The 25,951-nt window shown below is 40.1% G+C and overlaps 1 protein-coding gene across 6 annotated transcripts in view; it reads left to right on the top strand.

Moving 5' to 3' along the window:
• The window catches only part of MECOM (MDS1 and EVI1 complex locus), a 500,218-nt gene that overhangs the window by 204,196 nt on the left and 270,071 nt on the right, over positions 1 to 25,951 (top strand). For all 6 annotated transcript variants that reach the window (XM_075003786.1, XM_075003785.1, XM_075003784.1 and 3 more), the window contains exon 2: positions 24,591 to 24,928. In XM_075003786.1, the coding sequence (XP_074859887.1) occupies positions 24,591 to 24,928 (338 nt within the window). The remainder of the gene's footprint in view (positions 1 to 24,590; positions 24,929 to 25,951) is intronic.

Genomic DNA, 25,951 nt, shown 5'->3' with positions numbered 1-25,951 from the left:
TGTCATTTTATGGCAAAAACCAACCAGCTTCTCTAACAATCATCTTGTCCCTCAGTCTGTCTCCTCTTGACTTTTTGTCACACTCACTTGTGTCACATGTAGAATTTAGGTGCTATATGTATGTAGACAGAGGTAGAGATTGTGGGTGAAATGTTGACTCCATTGAAGTCAATGGGAATTTTGCCATTGACTTTAGTGTGTTCTGGCTTTCACGCTTATCTCTCTGCATGTACTATGAAGTGCACAGCATGCTTTGGATGCTGCAAACTTAATAGATCATATAATTATTGTAGGCTATTTTTTCTGGAAGAGACTTGGATTTGCAGATGCAAATCACGTGACCAACTCCTTCCTTTGGCATATGGCAGAGTTAAAGAAATAGATCTGTCTTCTGCCCTGTTGGTTTTCCAGAATTATTTCCTAAGAGGAAGTTATCCTGGTTGTGATTTCTGTCACAGTACCCAGTGAGGAAATAACCCTGTTCCAGATACTCATGTGGGGAGATACTGCTTCAGCAGTTTTTTTTTTTCTATCCCGAATACCAGTTTTCTTTCTTCAGTGAATTCTGAATCAACTGTACACTGGTTTTGTCACGGGGGGCCAGGATGTTGTCTCCTCTCTCAAAGGCTGCCACACTAGAGTTGTACCTTGGATAACTGAACCAATGGGATTGCACTGGAGTACATTTCAACTGTGCAGTGCCACTACAACAGCCATTCCGTTCAGCACAGTTATTCCCTGCACATTTGCACTGCTAAATTAACTTAGGTCCATATTATGGTCTTATTTGAATAGCACCTTGCATCACAAGAAGTCCGAATGAAGACTATTGGGCCATGTCTACACTACAAAAATAACTTGAAAGCTGCTTATTTTGAAGTACAACTTTGAAGTAACAGTTGTACTTCAAAATAAGCAGCTTTGAAATTATTTTTGTAGTGTAGACATGGCCCAATAGTCTTCATTCGGACTTCTTGTGATGCAAGGTGCTATTCAAATAAGACCATAATATGGACCTAACTTAATTTAGCAGTGCCAGTGTGCAGGGAATAACTGTGCTGAACGGCATGGCTGTTGTAGTAGCACTGCACAGTTGAAATGTACTCCAGTGCAATCCTATTGGTACTCATACTCCAGTACAATCCCATTGGTCTACACACACCCTACTTTGAAGTTAAACTTTGAAATAGGGCACTACTCCATTCCCGGGAATGGAGTAAGGACTTCGAAGTTGGGCTCCGTTACTTCACAGTTAACTTCAAAGTAAGGGAAAATGTGTGTAGGCTCTCTGCAGGCTACTTTAAAGTAGTGCTTGACTTTGAATTTAACTTCAAAGTTAGTTCCTAGTGTAGAGGCACCCTTGGACTATTTATGAAGTAAGGTACTATTCATCTGTTACAGACCACAGATATCAGATTGTACCTCTGCAGACCACAACAGCTAAATGACCAGTGAACTCAGTGATGCAGGATCAATTTTTAGTACAGAGCAAGTGGTTTATAATCTCCTTTAGACCTTCTCAACCTTCCTTTTGCCACTGAATTTCTTTGTGTGGGGTTGGACAAAGAGATGAGAGGAATATGGAAGAAAATTGTTGTTTCATCTGAGGAACTGTCAAAAGTTTCGACATTGAAGAAACCAGGGGTCAAAAACCAAAAGTCCCCACTTCTTAAGAGCAATAGAATGGCTATACTGTGATAGCTCAGTTGCCAGGCTTTGGGCTAGTGGGTGTCACAGCAGTAAGAGGACAGAGGAATACCCTCATGTTTTGCACTGGATACAATACCAGCTGCACCCCTTTAATACCAGTGTAAGTATAGAATAGCTCCCTTTTCTGATCCTAAGGGGTTTAATCTGGATTTACAATGGAATACCAGAGTGAAGAGTCAATAAATATTAGACAGTAAGAATAACCCACATTAATCCTCAAGTAGAATTGTAAATACAGCATTTAGAGCTCATTGGGCTTATAGTGAATCTTTCGCTACACTTTGGCTGTGTCTACACTAGCCCCCCTCTTTGAAGGGGACATGGTAATCGGCCTGAGTGGGGAATAATAATGAAGTGCTGCGATGAATATGCAGCACCTCATTAGGCTAATTCTCCCCACGGCAACTTCAAAGTGCCATGTAGCCGCAGGCACTTCCAAGTACCCACGCAACTTCAAAATGCCCTTACTTCCAAAATTTTTTGGTAAGGACTCTTTGAAGTTGCATGGGTATTTCAGAGTGCCCACAGCTACTTGGCATGCTGGCGCTTTGAAGTTTACAACTTAGAAGTTGCTGTGGGGAGAATTAGCTGAATGAGGTACTGCATATTCATCGCAGCACTTCATTATTATTCCCTGCTCAGGCTGATTATGATGCCCCCTTTTAAGAAGGGGGCTAGTGTAGACACAGCCCTTGTGTCAGAAGGAATTGCATACATTCTAAAGGCCTGATCCTTCTTTTACCATGACATAATTCAGGAGTGACGCTGTTGAAATCAGTCCAAGACTGGTATACAAGGGAGGAGAATCAACCCTTATAGCACTGTACTGGTATCCCATATGCCCTAATACAGCAGAGTAACAAGGTGGGTAAATATTGCTGCACCTCATGTAATAGCAGACTCAAATTCCTCTATGTTAGCTCTGAATTTGCAACTCTGTCTCCCAACAGATCAGTGCACAGTGTTTGGTGCACAGTGTTGGTTTTGAATCACCTAAAACTGGTCACACTAAATTGTATTTTTTTAAAGGGGACCAAAATCAATAGAAAAAATAAATATTTGCTTCTTCGACTCTGTTTATTTGAATTAGGCCCTGATAATTTAGGCTACATCTACATGACAGCTTAAACTTCAAATAAACTATGCAATTTGCACTACACAAATTGCATTGCTAATTTTGAGTGTAGTTTGGAAAGGCTATTTTGGCATTTGGCACTGTCTACACAGTGCCAAATGTTAAAATAAAGTGCTATTTTGAGGCATCCCTTGCTCCTCCTGAATGAGGTGTACAGGCATACAGAAATAGTGCACCTCTTATTTCGAAAACTGCTTTCAAATGATGGGCACATGTCAAAGACATGGAGTAGCTATTTCAGGATACCTCCGGTATCCTGAAATATCTCTGGTGTTTAGACATAGCCTTATAGTGCTTGTACATCCTTAACTTACATTGAATGTAGTGGGAATTTTGGATGTGCAAAGAAATTTTTATCTCTGTTATCACTAGAAGGCCAGTAAAAAAGCACAAGTCTAAGCTGGAGTACCTTCTGCCTTGTGAATCATCAACAAAATGGTCAGCTCAGTTCTAGCAGCTGAGTCTTTCACTATAGCTAGTGTTGTAAGAAGTGGAAGGAACACAGCTTGATTTTTTCAGATCCCAGATGTGAATGTATGGGGCTGATGGTTAGAAAATCCATTCTTTATAAGATTAAAATATTGGATATTGAGAATTTGAGAGCAAATGTATATGAATCTTATGGTGTTATTTTCAGAGTTCCTTTTCTGGTCATTCAGGAGTGGTGATCCCTCTCTCCATTTGTTCATGGAAAAGGTGAAAAGTTTTAGTGTTGTCTAGATGCAGAAAATGAAATTTTTGGAGATCTAAAAAAATTTCTTAGGATTCGAAAACTCTGTGCTGCCCAGCTTTACCACCTGTTATTCAGTCTTCTCTTTAATATGTTGGCATCTAGGGATTTTGAAAAGTGTTCATTGTGGCTCTAATTTTTCTTTCCACTGTCCTCAGTGGTCAAACTCCTATTGATGCTAATGGGAGCAGAGATAAGCAAACAGTGAACACTGTTGAAAATCCCACTTATCTTACACACAAGCCGCCCTGTTGACTACAGAGGAGCTGCCTGTGTGAGTAACTGCTCACCAGCATGAGTAAGGGGTTCACTGTCTGGTCTTTAGTTTGTTTGTAAGACCTGTGATCTACTATATCCTATGATGAGGGCTGTGGGGTCATGACAGAGGAGCAACTGGCCCAAACCTGAGTGGTTCTGCCATCCTATGGCAGAGGATCACCGTCAAAGGTGTTGGCCCATCTTCAGTACTGGCTGTTTTCCCTTACTGTGTGTCTATTATATTGCTGTCTGTCAACTGTTGTGCAGATGCATATTTGTAATATTATTTGTTGTTATAACAGAATATGAAAGTGCTTCAAGGTGTTTAATCTGCCTGGGAAAACTTCCTTATTCTGTTATTTGCAACATTTTTGTTCCCTTTAAAGAAATCTTTGTTTTTTGTTTGTGGTATGTTTGTTCAGGAAGAGAGATTTTTCATTATGATCCTTTGTAGTGATTGTTTTACACATTGCTGGGGACAAACTCTGCTCTTTTGAAGATCCCCATGCTTACGTGCAAAATATTGGCAGATCTGTGAGCTTGAGGAATGTGGTGGAAATATCCTGTGCTTTGATTTTTGCTGATCTCTGTACGTAGATCATTGTTACGAACAGAATTTTCTACCAAATGTGATAGTTTAACTCCTATGTATCTTCATAATTGGATCTCTGCTTAAATTTGTTTGCACATACCATGTTTGGCTTTCCATTCAGAATGGGCTTTGTAGTTATTTCTTAATCTGAGCTATCTTTTAAACACTCTTGTAATGTCAATTGACATTTTATGTCGAATAATCAAACTATGAAAACTGCAGAGTCACAAAATTTTAGGCTCACAATTTACGGTTCTTTCTTTCTCAATCACTTTCTGCTGAGATCTTCCCTATTGCACTTGTCAATTTGGACTGTTTTGTTATTTTCAAATGAGGTGTCAGGTGAAAGTTAAAAGTAGTTATGCATAATCAAAAACAACACCTCCTTTGAACGTTGTGATGTCTGCATAGTGTCATCAGGTGGCTTTTGTGTGCTCTGGGAGGCAGCAGCGCGTGGAAAGGGAGCTCTTTGTTGCCAGACATTTGAAAATTCCCTGCTTTTAAAAAGAGAATGCTTATCGGAAATCTTCTGTCAGGCAAGGTTGGCAACATATTGCATGACTATATGTGCAGAAGAGGACACGAGCTCTAGCCTGTGTCTCTCACACACTGCTTAATGTTGATCATAGACTTCCTTCACAGTACTCCCCTCTCTCTTTCCTCCAGTGACATATGTGCAAGGTTTGTTTTTCTAGTTTCTAATGGAAAGAGGCCAAAACTCAAGCCTTGGATCCAAACAACATTTTCCTCATCCTGAGCTCTGGCAAAAGTCAGGTTGAGCTCTAGATCCAGACTTTGGCACTCAGGACCCTCTCTGATTTTTAGTTGAGTTTAACTTTGATCATATTGGAGTTTTCATTCTGTTTGTTAGAAGTCAATGGACAGCATTATTGGTGATGTGGCGGGGAGGAGATGTTTTATAAGTGAAATAATAATGATAGTATCTCCAACCCCAAACATTCAAAAGTCATGAGTCACACTCCAAGAAATACCAATACTGGCTAAAACAATCATCAGACATTGAAAAAACACATTTTACATTCTTTTTATTTGCCTTTCGGGTAGGACCTGTGAGGCCACATATTCAAGCTATTTTTTCCACAGCTGTAAGGGCTAGAAGTTTCATTTTTGTAAAATGAAAGCAGAGATTCTTGTTCCCCAAGCCTTTAGCACTCAAGACTTTAACATATCCAGCAGACATGGTGGGATTCATGATAAAAGCATAACAGTTGGCAACACTGGAACCTGCAGCCTGTGAGTGGCAATAGGACTAAAGGGCTATGGCCACACAGCCAAGTTATTTTAAGGTAGCAGCTGCTATTTCGAAATAACTGTGCTGTCATCTGCACTATGAACATGCTATTTTGAAAGAAATGCAAAATACTGGATGCATTATTCCGAAATTGGTAAACCTCATTTCAGGAGGAATAATGCCTGTTTTGAAATAGCTGCTGGCTGGAAGTGGGGTATGGCATTGCCACCCTTATTTATGCTCTGCTGCCTTCAGAACTGTACCCTTGGTCAGCAGCCAGCTCTCTAAGCACCCACCTCTGAAAGCAGTAGGGTGGCCCCCGAGTAAATATCCTTGAGAAGCCCTGGCAACTCCTCTTTGGGACAGAGCCCCACAATACGAGAAATATTTGTAAAATCTGTCTGATATAGTGTAAAAGCACACACATGGTGCTTTAATGGTAAGGGATCAGATTTCAGGGTCCATGATGCTTTTTCCTGCCTGTTTTTGGTAGGGCCCTAATCATCTCATACATCTGCAGTAGAGGTGGGGACAGCCTGACCCTTCCTGGTGCGGTGGAGACAGTAGTGGAGGGTGTTTTTCATTTTGCTAGAACAGCAGCACTGAGTGCTAGAGTCCAAATGAATGTTACAAATGAATCCACAGCTAGTTAATATTTTTGAGTAACTCTTCCCCAAGCAACATTTATATTAGGCGCAGGGCTCTTAAGGGGGACAGATATTTCAGTATCCACCTCTGGTCTGTCACTTGTGTAAGAAATATGCCACAGCAAGCCCCTCAGCTTCCATTCATTCTTCAGTATAAATGCACACAGCTCTTCTTGCCATGTGAACATGACCAGAAGAATGAGCAGTTTGCTGTTCTATGAATATTCTCCTTGCGGAAGTGAAATAGTGAACAGATGTCCATTGGAAAAGATGCTTCATTGTCATTCTCTTGTTTGACAAACCTTTGGAAAGCAGATATAAAATGCTTAGTAGCTTGGTTTAAAAAAAGTTTGTTTTAAGAACCAGAAATAAAAAAAATAATAAAGCAGACTCTTCCCTGAAAGGTGCATAATTGTAATGGATACTGCGGGATCAGTTAGCTGTACTGATCAGTTTTTCCTCTCTTGATTATTCTATTCATAAGTCCATATTTAGATACTGAAAGCAAACCCAGGTTCCACTGAAGTCAGTGGGTATTTTAACATTCATTTCAGTGAAGCCAGGATTTTACCTATACTATTTGACTTGATTTCCATGACTTCAGTGCTCAGCATCCCTGTATATCCAGCCACTTTTATTTAGGTGCTTAATTTTGGCCTAACTTTATACATATTGTGGTCACCTAGAAGAACTTTAGAATTACTGATCTCACTGGGAGTGCTGTGCCTTAAAGATGAATCAGACCCCTGCCCCATATTTGCTAGGTGACATAGAGTGTGCATATTTCTCTGATGCTTCCTAAGCTTGTAATTTGCAACCTACCTTAATGCAGCTTAGTTCATTTCCTGGTTGACAGTAGCACTCCATCAGGTTTATAGAGTTTTTGCTCTCTTTTGGTGCTCATAGTATTTTTTAAAAGGAGTTTTTAGTTATTTTTACATAGATGCCGGATGGGTGGGTTGGTACTTGGGTGAAATAATATTATTAAGGAACCAGGAGAATTCATCAAAACTATGCTAACACTTTCATGGATGGGGATATTTGGTTAAATAGATGTTTATCTAGGCAAGCCATCATCTGGCTAGCAGCATAGTGGATGTTTCTAAGCAGCTAACTTATGTATACCAAACACATTTGGTTTTGCTGCAGCAAGAGCTGCCCTGTGGAAATTCTCAACATACGTTTGTTTGATTGAGCTGTCATTTTCAGTTGATCTGCTGATGATCTGTGTCACTTTGTTTAAATGTCCTGGTGTTTTTTTTAATACAGTGCTCTTTCTGAGATGGATTAAATTGAGGTGAAATTTGAGAGTTACTTCTGTTTTTGATTTCTATGTTCTCAGACAGGTGGGTCTGAAATGACAAAGAACTTCACACACACACATGAAAAACAGACTAGAGTTGCTGCCCTTATGATTTAAAACACCCATAGCTGTGTCACCTACCAAATAGTCTTGTTAAAGAACTTGCTGTGGATTCACACTTTAAATGACAAATGGTATTTATTTGGACTGTGCCACTGTTACAGCTAGCGTAGCTGGACCAATAATGAAATTGGGTCAATTCTGCAATCCTTTCTTGGGCAAAACTCTGACTGGGAGTAAGCACTAGTACTTTGCCTTTCTACAGATTCAGAAATGTAGCAGGGGAATGGATTATGAGACGTAAAGTCCAGCCCCCAGAAATGAGACAAAGACAGGTAGACATAGACCATTTATATACATTTTATATACAAGGCACCAGATACGCACCCTATATGGAAAATTTTAGTTGTTATAAGCAACTGAAAAATTGTCTTTAAATTTAAGGCATTGATAAATCTAACGTTGTCTCTCTTTCATTCTATGCTCTAGACTAGGGGTGGCCAACCCGTGGCTCTTGAGTCACACATGGCTCTTTGAGCCATTAAATGTAGCTCCTCAGAGCTGTGCTCTGGGAATGCTGCCCGCCATTTGCCTATGCCCCCTCTGCTTGGTGGGAGAACCACATGATGGCAGTGGCTGTGGCATCTCCGGGGTGGTGGCGGCTCTGGTGAGTTACTGGCATTGAGTTAGAATGACAAGGGAAAAGGGAGGCTGGGGGTGCCTGGTTCTGGGGGAGTGGAGGGGCATTGGGTTGAAGCAGTTGTCTGGGAGTACCTGGCTCTGGGGGATGGGGAGGACATTGAGAGATCTATCTATCTATTTATCTATCTATGTAAAAATAAATATATAATATGTGGCTCTTTGCATTCCATCCATGTGTCTCTTTGTCCCTAACTGGATGGCCATCCCTGCTCTCGACTTAGCTACCTGCATGATCAGTATAACTAGTAAAAGCATTTAAGCTTCTCAGTAAAAATGGTTGTGATAATTTTTTAATGCAAGCAAAACAATGTATTTTTACATTCTCTCTCTCTCTCTAAATACAGATATATCAGTAAATACACTTTTTAATATTTATTAGTTTTTAGTAGTGTAAAACCTCAAATAGAGTGTTCTGTATAATACCCACATCGGTCTGCGATTCTTTGGGATAGAAAGCATGCTAAGCCAGTTTCTATGATGCAGTGCCTCTGATTACACCAGGGCAGAATTTGGTCCACTAAAGTTCTTGATAGTTATTTAAGATATGCTATGTCAAACTGCACATGAGTACAAAGAATACATCTATTCTTCGGGTGATTCCCGCCTCCAGAACACGATACTGAACTAGCTCTCTTTAGTGGTTTCTAGCTGGAACATGAGCAGTGGGAAGGACTAGTCACCCTGAGCCCCTAGTGTCTCTGAAGGGTATGTACTCAAGGCAGCTAGCCATTCCTGCTGGTCACTCTGTTGCAGCTACACATTATTTTTGGGGTGCTAGCACTCTCTGAGCTGGAATCTATACCTTCAGATTACAGTGTAGAAGACTCCTAAGTAGTATTATGCCCTTCTTCAAAATTGGAAACCTGAGGCAGGTTGTGACTTGATCTAGTTTGTGGGTGTCAAATGGGGGCACAGCTTCCCAGAGAATGTAGGTACGCATATATGTCAGGTACCTCAGAGCATGTTGCCTTTCAGAGAAGCCGAGAGAGGACCCAGGAAGGTTTTCAGCCCTTTATTTAGTGTGTTTTTGGAAATACCTTTTCAACTTGCTTTTCTCCCTGCAGTCAGAATCTTTCTTGTCATTTGCAGCATTTGAAGCATCTGTGATAAAGAAGCCAGTGACTTGCATTGGGCTTTTGATACTTTGATGAAAGGAGGACCCTTCAGTTTAGCTTCCATAATCAGGTATTTAGTGCACTTCCAAGATGCAAACTAAGGTAGAGGACAAAGTTGCCCTGCAGAACAAGGAGAAAAGAATTGGTGGGTGAGCCCCCAAATGTAAAGTGTTTGCACACGAACACAAGAAACATGAGCAACAAATAATCAGAGCCAGATGAATAATAGATTTTTTCAGTTCAGCGGTGAAGTGAAAAATAAAAAATAAATTGTTTCAGCTTTAAGGCAAAACAAGAAGAAATTTAAATTTCGTGGCAGAATATAAAAGTGAAAAAGAATTGTTTTCAGCTGAACAACACATTTTTTAAATTTGAAATGTGATGTTTCTTTTCAAACTTTTACAATGTTTTACAATTTTTGTATTTAAAAATAAAATTTAGGGAAATTCCAAAATGAAACATCTCCTGAAGCAAAAAGTTGAAATACATTACAAAAAAAAAAAAAAAGAAGAACAGTTTTGGTTGACCTTTATCTGGATTTTTGGCAACACCACTCCTCCTATTTGTAAAATTTTTTTCTCTGCCCCATAATGGAGACGAGCTAGAAGTGACACATTACAGAGATTAAGATTCAGTGGTCATAAATGAAACTTAATTTAGTTGAGGTATTTGCGAACCTGAAATGCTGGTATAAATGAATATAATCAATTCACTATGGAAGAGCTAGAAAGAGGGAAAGTAAGGGAAAAGTGTTATTCAATGTCTGACATAGATAAAAAAGCAGTCCTGTAGCACATTAAAGACTAACAAAATACTTTATTAGGTGATGAGCTTTTGTTTTGTTAGTCTTTAAAGTGCTACAGGACTGGTTTTTTGGTTTGATAGAATACAGACTAACATGGTTATCTCTCCATTACTATGACATAGATACAGTGATGCTAGCAAGTGAAACGTACAGTGAAGAGTGTGGGGATGAATATTTTTTTGGGTAAATACACAAAGAACTGTAAAACAAAGAACATATACCCAGGAGCATCTGGTACAGTCCAGCAGAGGATGACGTGAACAATAATGAAAAATTCTTGAGCAGGCTCAAGTATTCCTAAAAATCACACAGTAGCCAAACATAGGTTGTGTCTACACTACAAATATAACTTCAAAGTTGCTTACTTTGAAGTACAATTTTGAAGTATCACTCTTCAAAGTTGAGCATCTACACACACCTAACTTTGAAGTTAAATATTGAAGTAGGGCACTATTCCATTCCTGGGAATGGAGTAAGGATTTTGAAGTTGGGCTCCCTGTGTAGACTCTGCAGACTACTTTGAAGTAGCACCTAACTTTGGAGTTAACTTCGAAGTTAGTTCCTAGTGTGGACATACCCTTGGAGGGGGATTGAAATCTTCATATAATTGCTGAATTAAAAAAAAATACCACACAGTTAAAGATACATCAAAGAATTTACTCAATTACATAGATAACAACTTTATGATAAAGAGGAGAGACTGTTCTGGATTTACTTAATTGCTGCAAAAATTTTCATTTCTTTTAAAATTGTCCTGTATTTTAATGAAAAGCACAAAACCTTCATATTGGGAGGAGGGAAATTAGGATTTTTTGACACTTTGTCTATATTTGTAACTATCTTTTCAGCAACTAAATGGATAGAAAAAAGTGGGGAAGGTGAGAAAGGAAAAATATAGACAAGAAATGGGGAAGGGACCTAAAGATTTTCAGGAAAAATTGAAAAAAAATTGAACAAACCCCACCCCCACAAAGAAACAGAATTCTAACAAGTGGAATTGGGCCTACGAAGACATACTGGCATGTATTACATGTACAATAGCATTACATTCCAGGGAAGAACATGTAGTGAATTTAGAAACCTAGTGAGCAAAGTGCAATAGAAGAAAAGTCCAGAGGCAGCCAAACAAGAACAGCCCTGTTGATAAAGATTTCCAAGGAAGAGAAGGTCTGTCAATTTAGATTTTGCAAATTGCTTCTAATGTAAGTATTCTTTGCTCCCTAATTATTCTATGGGCTACTCAGAAATCCCTAACGTGCAACCCTGAGCAGGAGTGTCAACCATAATGAGACGGAGTTGAAATTCTGGTCCCATTGAAGTCATTGGCAAATTTCCCATTGACTCTTGGACAAGGTTTTCCCTTCCTACATTCCAGTTTTATTGGGATGACTCTGGTTTTTGAAATGGTGTCCCAGGATACCCAAAATGTGTTTTGATTAATCAGTCAAGATGTTTTTGTGTGATGGAATGTTTGCTCAAAATGCATTGCTACACCAGGTACAAGTTTCTCTGTGTTTACCAGTAAAAGACGGCCTGTTAGAATAAGTGTGCAGCGTAATGAGCAGTGTCTGGAGTAGAGAGGAAAGTGAAATGGATGTAATTAAACTCTTTCAGAACACTCAGTTACTGGAAAAATTCCTCCATTCTGAGGAATGCACATGTTGCTGCTAGGTCAGAAGCTGACACTGGGAAAGATTTTTCAAAGGCATGAATGGTAGTTCAGTGCCTAACTCCTCCTGAAAGTCAGTGGGAATTGGTTTACAGCTGTATGTCTTTGAATATCTGCTCCAAAACCAAGACTAGCTTGTATTAAAAAGTGTACCTTTTTAAGGAGTATTTCACAATCCAAAAAATGGTGTGAGAAAGGTGTCCCTGCTTTTGATTCTGAAAAAAGAATCACCTTATGAACCATACAAAACCAGATATAAATATACTTCATGTACTGCAGCAAGACGCAGAATATATCCCCATGTATAGTATGAAGGATAGGCTCTTCTTAAGATTCATGACTTTTCCAATCAGCTAAGTATGTTCTGTTTATTATTGTTATGACCTTGGAGAGATACAGCTATAGTGCTGTCTGCTGAGAAGTAACTAGAACTTGCAGGAAAAATTGTGAGTTTGAAATTCCCCTACAAAATGAATGCTGGAAAGTATTCTTGCCAGGACCTGGTGCTTTTCCAATGGACAGCATTACATGATAAATTATTTGGTACTTTTTCTGATTAGTATATTGGTTACTGCTGTTTCTATTAGGGTTTCAAGGACTTAACTACATTGTATCACAGTGACACCCAAACATAATTAAGACTCTCTAAGTGTAATAACATAATTAAAGAGCTGTCTGTTTGGTTGTACAAGAGCGTCAGATTCCATTGTGTTGTAGCTAATTTATCCTAAGTAAACACCATGGATTATTAACACTTTACTGAAATGCCTAGGTGTACAGCAAAAATAGGTGGGAATAAGGGGATTTTGAAGTCCGGGGTTTATTTCAAAGCACCTGCATCTACACAGCCAATTTGAGCTTCAAAAGCAGCACTTTTGAAGCATGACTGGCCACCTTTATGCTAATGAGGTGCTGAATATTTATATCAGTGCCTCATTAAACAGTTCTGATCTGTCTGATTTACATGACCCTTTGGAAAGGGAGGGGCATGTGTAGACATGGCCATAAAAATGCATTTTGAAATTGCACTTAGCTATTTTGAAATATATCATCTAAATCAGGGGTGTCCCACTTTTTTTCATCTGGGGCCACTTAGTAGTTTTTTACATGTTCTGGGGGCTAAACACAAAATGGCCCCAAACTACCTCCCCCACTCTTAGACCTCCCCCACAGCCCCAAAGTCCCCGTCCCCAGGCTTAACCCCACCGCACCCTGACCCCCTGCAGCCCCACTCAGTCCCCTGCCCACCTCCAGGCTTAACCGTCCTTGCAGCCCCAACTCACCCCCTCTAAACCAAGGATTAACTTACCCAGGAGATCTGTGTGCTGTGGCAGCTCCATGCTCTGGCTGCCAGGGCTCTACCATAGGCCCATACCCCATTCTGCCCCTGGGGCCAGTGGTGCCTCCACACTTTGGCCGCTAAGGATCCACCACACGCCCCACGCCCCAGCCAGCGCTCTGCCCCTGGGGCCGGCAGTGGCTCCAACCTACAGCTCCCAGGACTCTGCCCCTGGGGCTGGTGGTGGCTTAGTACTCTGGCCACTGGGGCTTTGCTGTGGGCCCCGCGCCCCAGCCACCAGGGTCCTGCAGCCACCAGCCTTTTAAAAATGGTGCCACTGCCAGCTCCATGGGCTGGATAAAAAGACTCCACATGCTGGATTGTGGCCTGTAGGGCACCCTGTTGGACAACCATGGTCTAAACACATGCAGCCTATTTTGAAAGAGAGCCACTAGAGGCACTGTGGCTCATTTCAAAATAGGCGCTATCCTTGTCTTAACAGCACCCATTTTGAAATGGGCATTATCAAATTCAAAATAAGCCATCTGCTATTTTGAAATTATTTCGAAATAGTGGTTGTATTGTGTAGACGCTCACAAAGTTATTTCGGAATAGTGGCCATTGTCCTGAAATAACTTTGCTGTATAGACAAACCCTAGGAGATCTCTAAAGGTGAAGTTCTGCAGCTTGTAGTAGACACTTGCCGAACCTCCCTATAGATAAATAAAAGGTGGCAAATAAAAGGCATACTACTGACTGGTACTTATCTTGTGGGAAAATCTGGCTGATTCCATCTCTAGGGATATAATAATGATGATGAATGTCATGTAGGTAATTACAGATCTTAAGTATTACAAACCCCTCAAAATTATGCCAGTGAGTTTACAATCATGGAAGGAGCTATGGTGAAGAGTGCACTATAAGAACCTATATCGAATTAGGATAAACTTGCGATTATATATATGGTTTTACTCTTTATTTTTCTATTTTCCCCTAGAAAGTGTGTTTTTAGATATTAATAAACACACAGAATGTCTCAACTCAACTGCCCACATTGCTATTAACAAACCTTCCATGCTCATGGGCCTTATCTGGTAATCCTTATCTAAGGTCTCATTTCTTCCTGCTTTGCACTGCCTATAGTCTACTTGGTCTGCTCGAGTTCTTAATAATCCTTTTGTAGCTTTCCCTAGCTTTGTTTTTATGCTTTCCTCTCTTTGTCCCCTTCTTCCTGGAGCTTTCTATCTCATTCATTCCCTTCTTCTCATCCCTTTTTTACCATATGCTTATCTGTACAAAACTCTTCACCTGAGCTATGCAGACCCAATCCTTAGAAGACAGCAAACCCTACATGATCTTAATACTTGTAGCATTGTCCAGCAGGTTGCATGGACTTCTGTGAGTCAAGTAGTATGGGTCAACTTCCCTTGAAATTTTCTGTGGTGTCCCTCCAAAAACATCAAAGGGATTGCACTTTGATGTAAGAAAGAAGAGAATCTCACCTAGGTGTGCAAGTGGAAACTTTTTTTTGGGTAACTAGAACATTAACTTACTCAGATGGCTGACCCTTGGCCAATCATTTCCATTAATTCCTTAGAATTTAGAGTGACACTTGCTCAACTCTTGAAAGCCAATGCATTAATACTCATGTGCAAGTATGGTGGTGTTTCTTGGCAGCAAGGGGTTAAACTTTTTTATTCTTCATGCCCTTGCGAACAAAACTTCATGACCTGGCATTATTTCACGTGATTACCCTTTGCTGCATTATAACGGAACAAATGCATTTGTGTCTCAGAACTACTTGCTGCCTGACACTGACATGTTCAGCATCTCCTGTGGCTTACCACATGCATCAGGGTTGTGGACCTCCCTCTGATTTCTCATTATGCCAAATAATGAAATGTGCAAATAATTCTAATCCTTCTGGTTCTGCTGTACCTCTGAAAATATGATAAACTCAATCCAATTAAAAGTCATTACCTCTACAAGGCTCAGTCTCTATCTGTAACCTTTGTTTTTTAATGCACTCTGTTATCTGTCTTCATTATAATTTGGTGGAATAAATCTATTATTACTGTTTTCTGTTAGAAATAGGCATGTGATTTCCAATGCTACTTAGTTACATGGTGACACATCACAATTTAAAAGGAAGAGCTGTCCTAATGAGTGTAATAATAAAAAAAAGTTCAGTTACACTGATTTTTATATGGAGATAAAGTTTCATTCATGTGGCTTAATATGCTGTAGACTTAAGTAGTCATTTTGAGTTAAAAGTACTGTCTTGCAGCATTAGTTTTCGGTTCTAGTGCATCATTAAATATTCCACTGCATAAAAGAGATTTACTTAAATTTTATCCCCAATTTACTAGGTTGGACTGAGAAATTAAAGGCACATATTTATGTTGTAGCTCCTCAACTGAAAGGAAAGGGCCTTTCTTTAGTTTTCAACAGAACATGTTAATTTGCAGCAGCGTAAACCCGCAAGAAAAGCTTAAGGCATTTGTGTGAGACTATGCATATTGTTTACCACTATGGCAAACAGCAATCACAGCGTTTTGGATCAAAATAGCAGTCTATCAAATCCTTTATCAGGCCTCCAACTGAGGCCTGTGCTTTACACTTAAAATTTCATAGCAAACTTTTTTCTCTGAGCCTGCTACATATAATGAGTATAGTCATGGAGGCTAATGAGTATATATTAACTATGGCATTCAATTGTAATATTTCACTAAACTCAATAACTGAGTGATCATTCATTTAAATAAATTCCATACTTAGGGGCCAAATCCCCCTCTGGTGTGAAGCATTATATTTCAATAGGTTTACACTATCAGAGGATCTAGCCCCTAATATATCAGTCTAGCAGGTGGCATTTCTGTTTCCTTACTAGCCTCTCACACCCATATGTAACTCAGCGAAGATTTTGAAAGTCAAATGTATATTTATTCCATTGAGGAAACTTTATCAACCGTCACCAAAGTTTACAGGCAATAGCTGTGATATAATGGGTAGTTTAAACCCTGCTAACTGCAAATAATTTTTCAACAGTGTTTATGATTGCAGTAGATGCTAGTGGCCCAGAATTACAGATAACATAAATATTTCTACCAAAGATGGTTGTACCAGAGCTATAAATAAAATGAGATTCAACTTCTAAATAAATTCCATTTTTACCAGCAAATATTTATAATTCTTTGCTGCTGCCTATAACATAGTAATTTATATCGAAAATGTACAGAAATATGTAGGGGCAAGTTTTGCATCTCAGTTACACAGGCGCAACTTCCCCTGACATCAAGGAGAGCTGTACCTATGTAAATGAAAGTAGAATTTGACCCATAGTCGTTTGTCCTGGATCCTAATTAACAGACAATATTTGGTGCACATTAAATGCCTCAGACTGTGGCATTCAATTCGACAAGAGCAACACTTCACAGAGCACCAAATGCTACTAGTTATTGTACAAGCTGATATTGACAATTTCCAGAAACACCATATAGTTCCCTATGCAGTTAACATATTATGACATTGCATTAACTACTAGTTTAGTGCCACCATTTGGCAATGTTGAAATGGTTTTCTCTCAAACTTCAACTGCTGTTGAGTATGTATTACAGAGTTTCTTGTGTCCCTACAAATGCTTCTTCTGCACAGTATTCAAAGTTTTATGCTAATTCTTCATCCAGTAACTCATATGTCATTCTACAATACTAGTTTTCATGTTTTCCTCAGGTAGAATCTGATAAATGTAACAAAATGCAATGTGAAGTTTTTTTCATATACTGAGGAATTCTGCTTAATGGATTCTTTTGAATTATTCATATTATGTTTTAGTTAAAATTATTGTAGAATGAGACTGTCTGAAGGTATTCAAAGAGCTAAACCTTCCCCACACTGACACTTGAAGAATCAAAAGTAACTGTTTATTTTCCCCCTATTTAGTCTTGTAAAAGTAGCTATTTTCTCTCCTCTTCAAGTATGAAATCAGACCAAACTCATGGTTAATGTTGCCTGCTCATATAATGCTGTTTTCACATTCCTTTTGCATTTGCAATCTATAGCTAGAACTCCCTCTTCTGCTGGACATGCATAATTATTTTCTTTATGTCAAAGGCTTTTGGTGCAAGAATGGCTTTCAGTTGTGTAGGAACAAGGGGGAAAAGTATGGTTGTACCAGATCAGCTGTGAAAACGAGTTCATAATACACAGATAACGCATATAAAAGAAATGCTAAAAGCCATGTAGCAAATTTTCCTTTCTTTGTTACACTAATGCCAATCTTAAGAAATTCTCAGGACCACAGGTAATATCAGGCCAGACACTGGCCAAATTTGTACATTGATGGTAAGTCTAAAGTATTCATTCTGGATTTATACCAGTGCAAGTGAGTTCAGAATCTGTCCCTGTGGGCTCACCTGTAACTCAATATAGAACAAACTCTATCTAATAGAAGGTTAGGCTCCAATTCTTCACTCCTTATTCATGCAGTGTAACACTTATGCTTGCAAATAGTTTCATAGAATTCCATAGTACTGTTCACATACATATCAATCAACATTGGTAAGGAATGTGGAATCAAGCCCTTAGACAGTATTTAAACCTTCATTTGCTTTTTACATTTGTGATAGGGCCAAATAATACATACATACATACATACATTAGCAATATCTTTGAAGGCTATGGAAAAATTGTTGTTTCTTTCACCAGTTCAGATTAAAGAATGATTTAAGAGTAGCTTCAAATAAAATATATGCCCCTTATTCCTGCTGACTGTCTTTGTGGTTTTGCAACTATACTTTGTATTTATAAAATGTTCTCCTTTCTCTTATGGTTAGGTGGCAGACTTACACAAACATCAGGAGAAACTTTAGTGAAACCATGAGATTGTCTGTACAGAAGGCACCAATGTACCAAATAAACAGCCTTCCCAAATATATTTTTTCTTGACCCTCTTTCAAATAGAACAGCCTTAGAAGTTATTTGTAATATTAGAAGGGAAATATTTCTGTGCTTGCAAAGTTCATGGTGTCATTTTAAAGACAAAACAGAAGCAAGGGCTGGATTGTACACACAGTTATATCAGATATACAGTGATATACTTCCAAGGAAATCAGTGAACTTACTGTTGACATACTGCTGTGTATATGAAATCAGTATCAGGTCCAGCACCTCTGCAGAGGGCAACCAACCTCTGTTTATGTATAATAAACTGTAAGTGACTCCCAGTTTATATGCATACATGAGTTAAGGAAGCTTGGCAAAGGGAGCTAAAATACTGTTCCATTAATAATAGCATGTTAGTATTCAGATTTGACATTGCTTAAAATGAACAAAAAGTCCTACAATGATAATCGATTGGAATGGAAAACTGGTACCTCAGCTTTAGTCACAAACAACAGTCAATGATCTATTCTGTGGTAGTCTCCCACTTCTGAGAATTCCAACTAACTGGGAATTATTATCTATATGTTAGGGACACAAAATATGTGAGGTAATAACTTTTATTGGACCAACTTCTGTTAGTAAGAGAGGCAAGCTTACACAGGGCTCTTATTCAGGTCACGGACAGAAATTGGTCCAACAAAAGATATATTACCTCATCCACCTTCAAAACAAAAAGCAGTCAAGTAGCACTTTAAAGACTAGCAAAATAGTTTATTGGGTGAGCTTTCATGGGACAGACCCACTTCTTCAGACCACAGACAGACCAGACTGCCCTCAGCTCCAGCCCTTCTGGCAGATATCCCACCCTTCCTGGGATATGGAACTGCCCTCCATCCCATCTTGCCTTGGGGCCCAAGGTGGCAGTTGGCCTCATGATAAGGATTATATCAATTTCTGCAGGAGAGTTTGGTGGATAAGGAGTTGCACAACCCACATTCAGTATGTGTGCTGAAAATATCTTCATATGGAATAATGTAGTTCTTAACCAGTGGCTCTTCCGGGGCTGAAGATACTAGTCCTGATCCTCACATCCAAAACACTATTCCTAAAGGCAAAGACCTGTGTCTGACTTTCCACTAAAGGGCATAAAGATTGCTGCTGAAATATGCCTTCTTGGTCACAGAGACTATCTGATGTCTCCCACTTGGCTCATATGCAGCCTAATATAGCTTTGGAAATTTCTGGATTGCCACACCTAATTTGCAAATTTTCTTGATCACCTCCATCCTAGACCTAAGCTAGTGTGTTTTGTAATCAATCAGTTCCTGCCTGTAAGAGTCGTTTCCTAAATACCTGTGGAAATAGCAATTTAGATAAACGCGTTCCATTTGTATGCAATAGGAAATATCTGCCTTGTTTCTGGTACCCTTACAAAGAATTAGAGTAGTAAATGCCTGAGCTGGATGGAAATGTTGGATCAAACAATTATGAAAGGAGTGGGGAGTGCCCAAGCTATATCCGTGTAGTATCATTTGAGAATATTTGTCAACAATACATCCTGGCGTTGCTCATGGAGATGAAAACAAAACAGCAGTCAAGTGGCACTTTAAAGACTAACAAAATAATTTATTAGGTGATGAGCTTTTGTGGGACAGACCCACTTCTTTAGATGTGAAGAAGTGGGTCTGTCCCACAGCTCATCACCTAATAAATTATTTTGTTAGTCTTAAAGTGCCACTTGACTGCTGTTTTGTTTAGCTAGAATGCAGAATAACATGGCTATCTCTCTGTCACTATTCCTCATGGGGATGATTCTCTGATCCTTATTTGTGCCCCAAAAGTCCTTAATAAAGTGACAATGTACTAAAGGCTCCTATCACACATGTTCAAAAATAGAAGCAGAACTCCAAAATCCTGATGTGTGACAGTCTTCTTACCAGAAGCTGAGCTGGGTCCTGCTGAAAGCTGCCCAGTTTAACAAAAGCTGGTAATCGTTATAATTATGAAGTTACTATGAAAAGAGTAAGCCAAGTTTGAACTAGGCTGCATCTGTTCCAGCACTTACAGTCTTATCTCATTCCTTATTTCCTCTTGCTCCAGGAAGATTGTGGAGTTAGAAATTCCATAAGGAATGAAGGAGTTATCCAGATGCTTTCATGACCAGCTTAGGTAAATGCTCCTCACTCAAAACCAACAGTCTGATTTCTGATTGTTATTTGTGGCTACATGCTATTCATGCACTAATGCTCTTAGTGGCTACATTCATGCCTCCAATATCAGATTATAAGTGGTGTGTTAATAAATTGGTAGGTCAGTGGGAGCTTTGTGTGTATGCATTCCACATCAGAAACTGGCTGAAGTGAGAAAGATCACATAGACTGAGGAAAGAAGGGGACCTTATTGATTAGATATTAGTTCAAACATCAAAATGGTGTGTGTGATTAAGTGACACCCAGGCCATAGAAAGGCACAGCCAATGGCGTAGTCGAGGATCAGTGGAGTTTGCCCATTCGTTATTTGGGGAATATGGTGTTTAGGATAGATGACCTATTTCTTTTCTTTTTTCATTTTTTTAACTACTGCACCCTGGGCACAGCCCCACTCAGTGTTCTCCTTGCACTGAAAATCTGACCACATGCCTGCCTCTGCCTTGTGTGCCCCAACACCCTGTGCATTTGATTCATCAGCTGTTGGAGTGATCAGTAAGGCAGCACTAGCTGCATCAGTTTCCCTGGCTCTTCAATATGCTGGAGCCCATTATTTGATTGCCCTTGGAAGGGAAGAGCGTGCTAAACTGCTAAACGTTTGTCCAAGTGGAAGGAAGTCAATCCCTCCTCCCTGCTCCACACAGAAGCCCAGATTGCTGTTTAAAGTAACCCCAGGTCCCAGGGAAGTTAGGACTGTGGTGTTAGCTTTGGCACATGAATGTCTCCTCTCTTCATCATGCACATCCCCAGCACAGAGCCACGTGTACTCTTTCCTGATGGCACACAAGCTGGCGCAGAAAGTGCAAACACTGGTGTCCACCCTGGTCTTTTAGTAGCAATTAACCTTTCCTACAGGGCTTCCTTTGAAGCTTTTTTTTCATGTTTTTACTGGAAAATGGCAGCAAGGAATTTGATGGAGGGAAATATCTTTGGCATTGCCTAATCTTTTCTGTTCCCCTATCAGAGGCCTCAGTGATTTCATCCCATTTCTGATGGGAAGAGTTAGCTGATCTTCAGGAGTCCTGCTTGAAATTCCAAATTGCAGCATATGTGAGTGGTTGGCTATTTGTGAGTGGAAGCACAGCCCACGGGGCCTAATACTGATCTCACAGCATTTTATATCAGTGTAACTCCAGTGACTTCTGTGGAGTTACTTCTGACTTCTATTGGTTTAGGTTTGTGCTGAATGAGGCTTCACATTTTCTGACACTCTGGGCCAGGTCCTCAGATGGCATAAATTAATTTCAATGAGGCTCTGATCTAAGTGACTTTTTTAAAAATGTGTTTGAAATGTCTGGAAGGTATAATTCAGCTTTTTGGGGTTTTAGCTGTTTGCTTTTATATTTTCTGTAGACTGTGTTGCTTTTATAAGCAGAACGATGCCCTCACATTCTCTTCAGGCACCCGTTCTAGGCAGAAGGGCACATGTGTGCAATTTGTCACCACGGGATTTAAAATGCAAAATCAAATTGTTTTGAAATATGGCTTAGGTGTGATTGCTGGTCGCTGAAGTGGTCACAGGTGTGACCAGAGAAGAATAAAAATGGAATTGCCTCACTGGCATATCTCCAGTTAAGGATCTGGCTCCGTACATTTAAGGCTGTAGATCAGTTTGACTGGAGGTATGAATTGTTTTAGCCTTTTGAGACTGAAAGGGAACTAGAGTACAACAAACGCATTCTGGAGGAGAGAAGTGGAGCACTGCACATCTGCAGTGGAATATTTGCTAGGGTTTAACAGCTCAGCCATGAAAAAGTGTGTTTGGGGCCTGTATGAGAATTTTGCTGAGCCATTAATGGAGGGACGAGACATGGTGCTTTGTAACGAGGCCAAAAGTTGGGAAAGCTGGAATAAAGGGTGGTGAGTGTTGTGCTCATTTATGCAGAATGATTTGAGTGAAGTGCTCCTTTGCGCTGTGGAAGGAAGGAGTTTGGGGATACTTCAACTGAAGGTGGGAAGATGGAGCTAGGGAGAAGGAAGGCAGAATGGGCTGGGTTGAGGAAGGCACATCAAGGGGTAGGAATGTAGTATGTAACTGTGAAGGGGGGAGCAACAAACTAACAGAGGAGCCCAAGGGAGTTAGGCACCCTTATTTTAGAGGCCTCCTTGAAAATCCCTGTTATGGGTCATAAGCCATGTGCTGTTGTCACTCTCCTGATCACTCTCCTTTCATGTGGCTTCCTTTTCCCCACCTTGTGCTTTTGGAGGCAGGAGTTGTGTCTTTCTCTGTGATAACACCTGGAAAGTCTTGGGGATGGCTGCAATCTAAACAGCCAATATGAAGTAATCAGAGCAGGAAAGTACTACATACTAGTGGGGCCGGTTGTTCCAGCAGGTGCATTGGAACATTGAGCACCACGATGAGTGAGACAGTTTCTTGGGAACTTTGCAGATGTTTCTGTGACTGTGGCTCATAACCACCTCCGTTCTTTCTTTCTACTACACTCGGCTCTTGTGCAGTCGTAGGCAAAGTGTCACTTGACGGTGCAACAGAAATATTGTAAAATAATGAATATGACTGTGAGGCAGGATTTGATGTTAACTATTTCAATGTGCAGGATTGATGTTAACTATTGCACTAGTAGCACACCTGTCTCTGCTCAACACAGCATGGTCATAGACCAGGTCCTGTTCCTTTTGAAGTTCATGGGAGTTTTGCCATGAATATCAGTGGGTGACCTCAGCAGCACTGTGCAGATTCTGTGCCAACAGCTAGTGTTGAATGCTAATACAGCTTGAACCTCTGTAGTTCAGCTCTCTCTCTTCTGGCAACATCTGTAATCCAGCATGATTTTAGTTAGCTGAACAACCACTTATCATGGGTGTGGCCAAATTTCCTGTGGTACCGTAAAGTTTGTTTACAGCCACCAGTCCTGGCTCTCAGTGATCTGCGCTGTTATTTAGCTGTAATTTATGTCTTGTAAGAGTCTGGTAAGCAGTGGAAGCGTTTGTAATGCTGCTAGACAATATTGACCGTTTGCAGTCCGGCAAATTCTCTCATTTGGCAGCAGTCAGGTCCCGAGGGTCCTAGACTAGATAGGTTCAACCTGTACCCTGTCTCTCAGCAGCACTTACATCAGTCCTTAGCAGCCTACTGGATCAAGCCACCCCTCTGACCTATCTGTATTCAACCTGAGCTTCCAGTGAATGGATTTTTGAAACAGAAACAATGATGAAGAATCCTTCTGTGCATTTGTCTCTCAGCTGAGTGATTGAATGAATCAGGATTTTACGCTCCTTTGAAGGAAAGTCCTTAGAAAAATAATAAACAAACTAGTTGATACTGGAGGTGGGTGTGGGGTGCCTATCTGTTTAGAACACAGATGAAGGGGAACAAACCAAGGCCTAGAGAAATGCATAACTGAACTTCTTTATGATGTCAGTGTGGCCACAGTTAGCACTATATGACAGTTCAGGGATGTGAATATGTTGCCTGCATATGTATCCGGTACGTGACAGGGATGATGTATTCAAATGATTTGTTATGCCCCAATGTTTGTTGTCATAAGTGGCAGAATCTTGAAAATTTAGATGTGAAATTGTTAGATAATGTGTAATAAAGGCATGATAGATGTCATTTCATCAGTGGGAAAACATTCCATGTGTGACAGCACTAAAACACATACGTAAGTACCATGTTGAACTAGGACCTAAACAGTTTTCTTGAAAGAAAAATTGACTTTTTGGACATGGGGAAGGGCTACATGAATGTCATGATGTGAGGTGTGTCAAATTATTTCCCCCCCCCACCCCCAGGGTGACTTTTTGGGTCACATCTGGGCAGGTGTAATTTGCTGTAATACCACTGAAGTCACGGGTGCTGGGTTGATTTACATCAGCTGAAGGTCTGGGCACCCATTTTTTAGTGTTTTCAATAGTAGTTTCAAAAAAGGAAATTGTTTTAAGTGCTATATGCAAACCATATTGGGAAAATGGGTTTACCTATATATAAATGTGCCGTTTCTGATGACAGTACTTTTTTACAAGTATGCAAATTACTTTGGATAGTAAGAGCCCTCAGGTTTGATTTGGAGTGTTGCTGACCATACAGATTTGCAGAAGGGAGGGGCTGCTCAGCATTTCTCAGGTGTAGGATCCACTGCAGTATTAACAATTGATGAACGTGCTGTAGAGCTTAGCAAATGGCCTTTTCTGCTAATGCACAAACTAAAATGGTTTAAAGCACAAAATCCTTCAGCACATTTGGCTAATACAGTCCCTAATGTTTGGATTCATTTTCAGGTGATGAATGTGTATATGAAAGCTTCCCTGAAGTTCCTTTGGAGGACATGCCAGAGGGTGACGGAGAAGCCAGTAAACTGTCCCTCAGTGTCCAAGAGCTACCTTCTCCAGCAACATCCAGTGAAGCATTCACACCAAAGGAAGGGTCTCCTTACAAGGCTCCCATATACATTCCTGATAACATTCCCATTCCTCCAGAGTTTGAACTCCGAGAATCAAATATTCCTGGAGCAGGATTAGGAATATGGACAAAAAGGAAGATTGAAGTAGGTGAAAAATTTGGGCCATATGTGGGAGAGCAGCAGTCAAATTTGAAAGATCCCAGTTACGGTTGGGAGGTAAGAAGCCTGCAATTCTTTTGTTCTGTTGAACTGTTGCCGAAGTTGACAAATGCAGATGTGTTTGTGGGAGTAAGAGGATATGCTGTTGAACGAAATGAGTGGTTATTTTGCATGCATAAGAACTGCTGGATTGAATCTTTTGGTGCTTTATGGAACAAAATAAAAGTGTACCTGCACATGTAAAAATAGGCTGAGAAGCACCATCATTCTTCAGATCCACACATTGAATCCTGCCTCTCTTCTGTAGTAGGAAAAGGAGAGAGTTACTGTCTGAAATTTTATGTGGCAACTCCATTGTGTTTTATGAAGCTCTGAAATATAACATGGGACTAGGTCTGCAGATGAAATTATGGAACTTGTTTTCAAAAATTTGTAAGCTTCTTTTAGTCACCAGAGTCACTGATTTTTCTTGCGTCATGACAAGTATTGGAGGGATAGCCATGTTAGTCTGTATCTGCAAAAACAATGAGAAATGCTGTGGCGCCTTAGAGACTAACAGATTTATTGGAGCATAAGCTTTCATAGGCAAAGACTCACTTTGTCAGATGCATAAGGAAGTGGGTCTTTGCCCATAAAGGCTCATGCTCTGATAAATCTGTTAACCTATAAGACGCCAGTGGACTTCTCGTTGATTTTTCTTGAAACCTGTTAGGGGTCTTAGAGAGCCTCATTATTTTGGTAAATTACAGCTGGAAGACATGATGGTTTTCAGAGTCTGAAGCCAAAAGTGTTCATTCTACTTCCATTGAAGTCAATTGGCGCTTTACCATTAATTGAAATGGGAGTAGGATTGAGTCCTCACCCTCTTAAGTGCAGCGTGACATCAGAGGTGGCATTGCTCCTCTTTGAGGCCTTCCAGAGCCTTGTTGGATTTATCCCAACTGCATAGTCTAAAGGAGGGCAGTATGTGCTCTTCCCTATGACTGCGCAGTACTACTGGCTTTTATGGGTGATGGGTCTAGCTCCTTTCTTCTCCTTTTAGAGTGGTTATCCCTTGCACTCTGGAGAATACAAGAGTTC

This window comes from Carettochelys insculpta, chromosome 10 (genome assembly GCF_033958435.1).
Source record: "Carettochelys insculpta isolate YL-2023 chromosome 10, ASM3395843v1, whole genome shotgun sequence".
Classification (NCBI taxonomy): domain Eukaryota; kingdom Metazoa; phylum Chordata; order Testudines; family Carettochelyidae; genus Carettochelys; species Carettochelys insculpta.
Note: the sequence above shows the minus strand (reverse complement) of the source record. Positions and strands in the feature narration are given on the sequence as shown.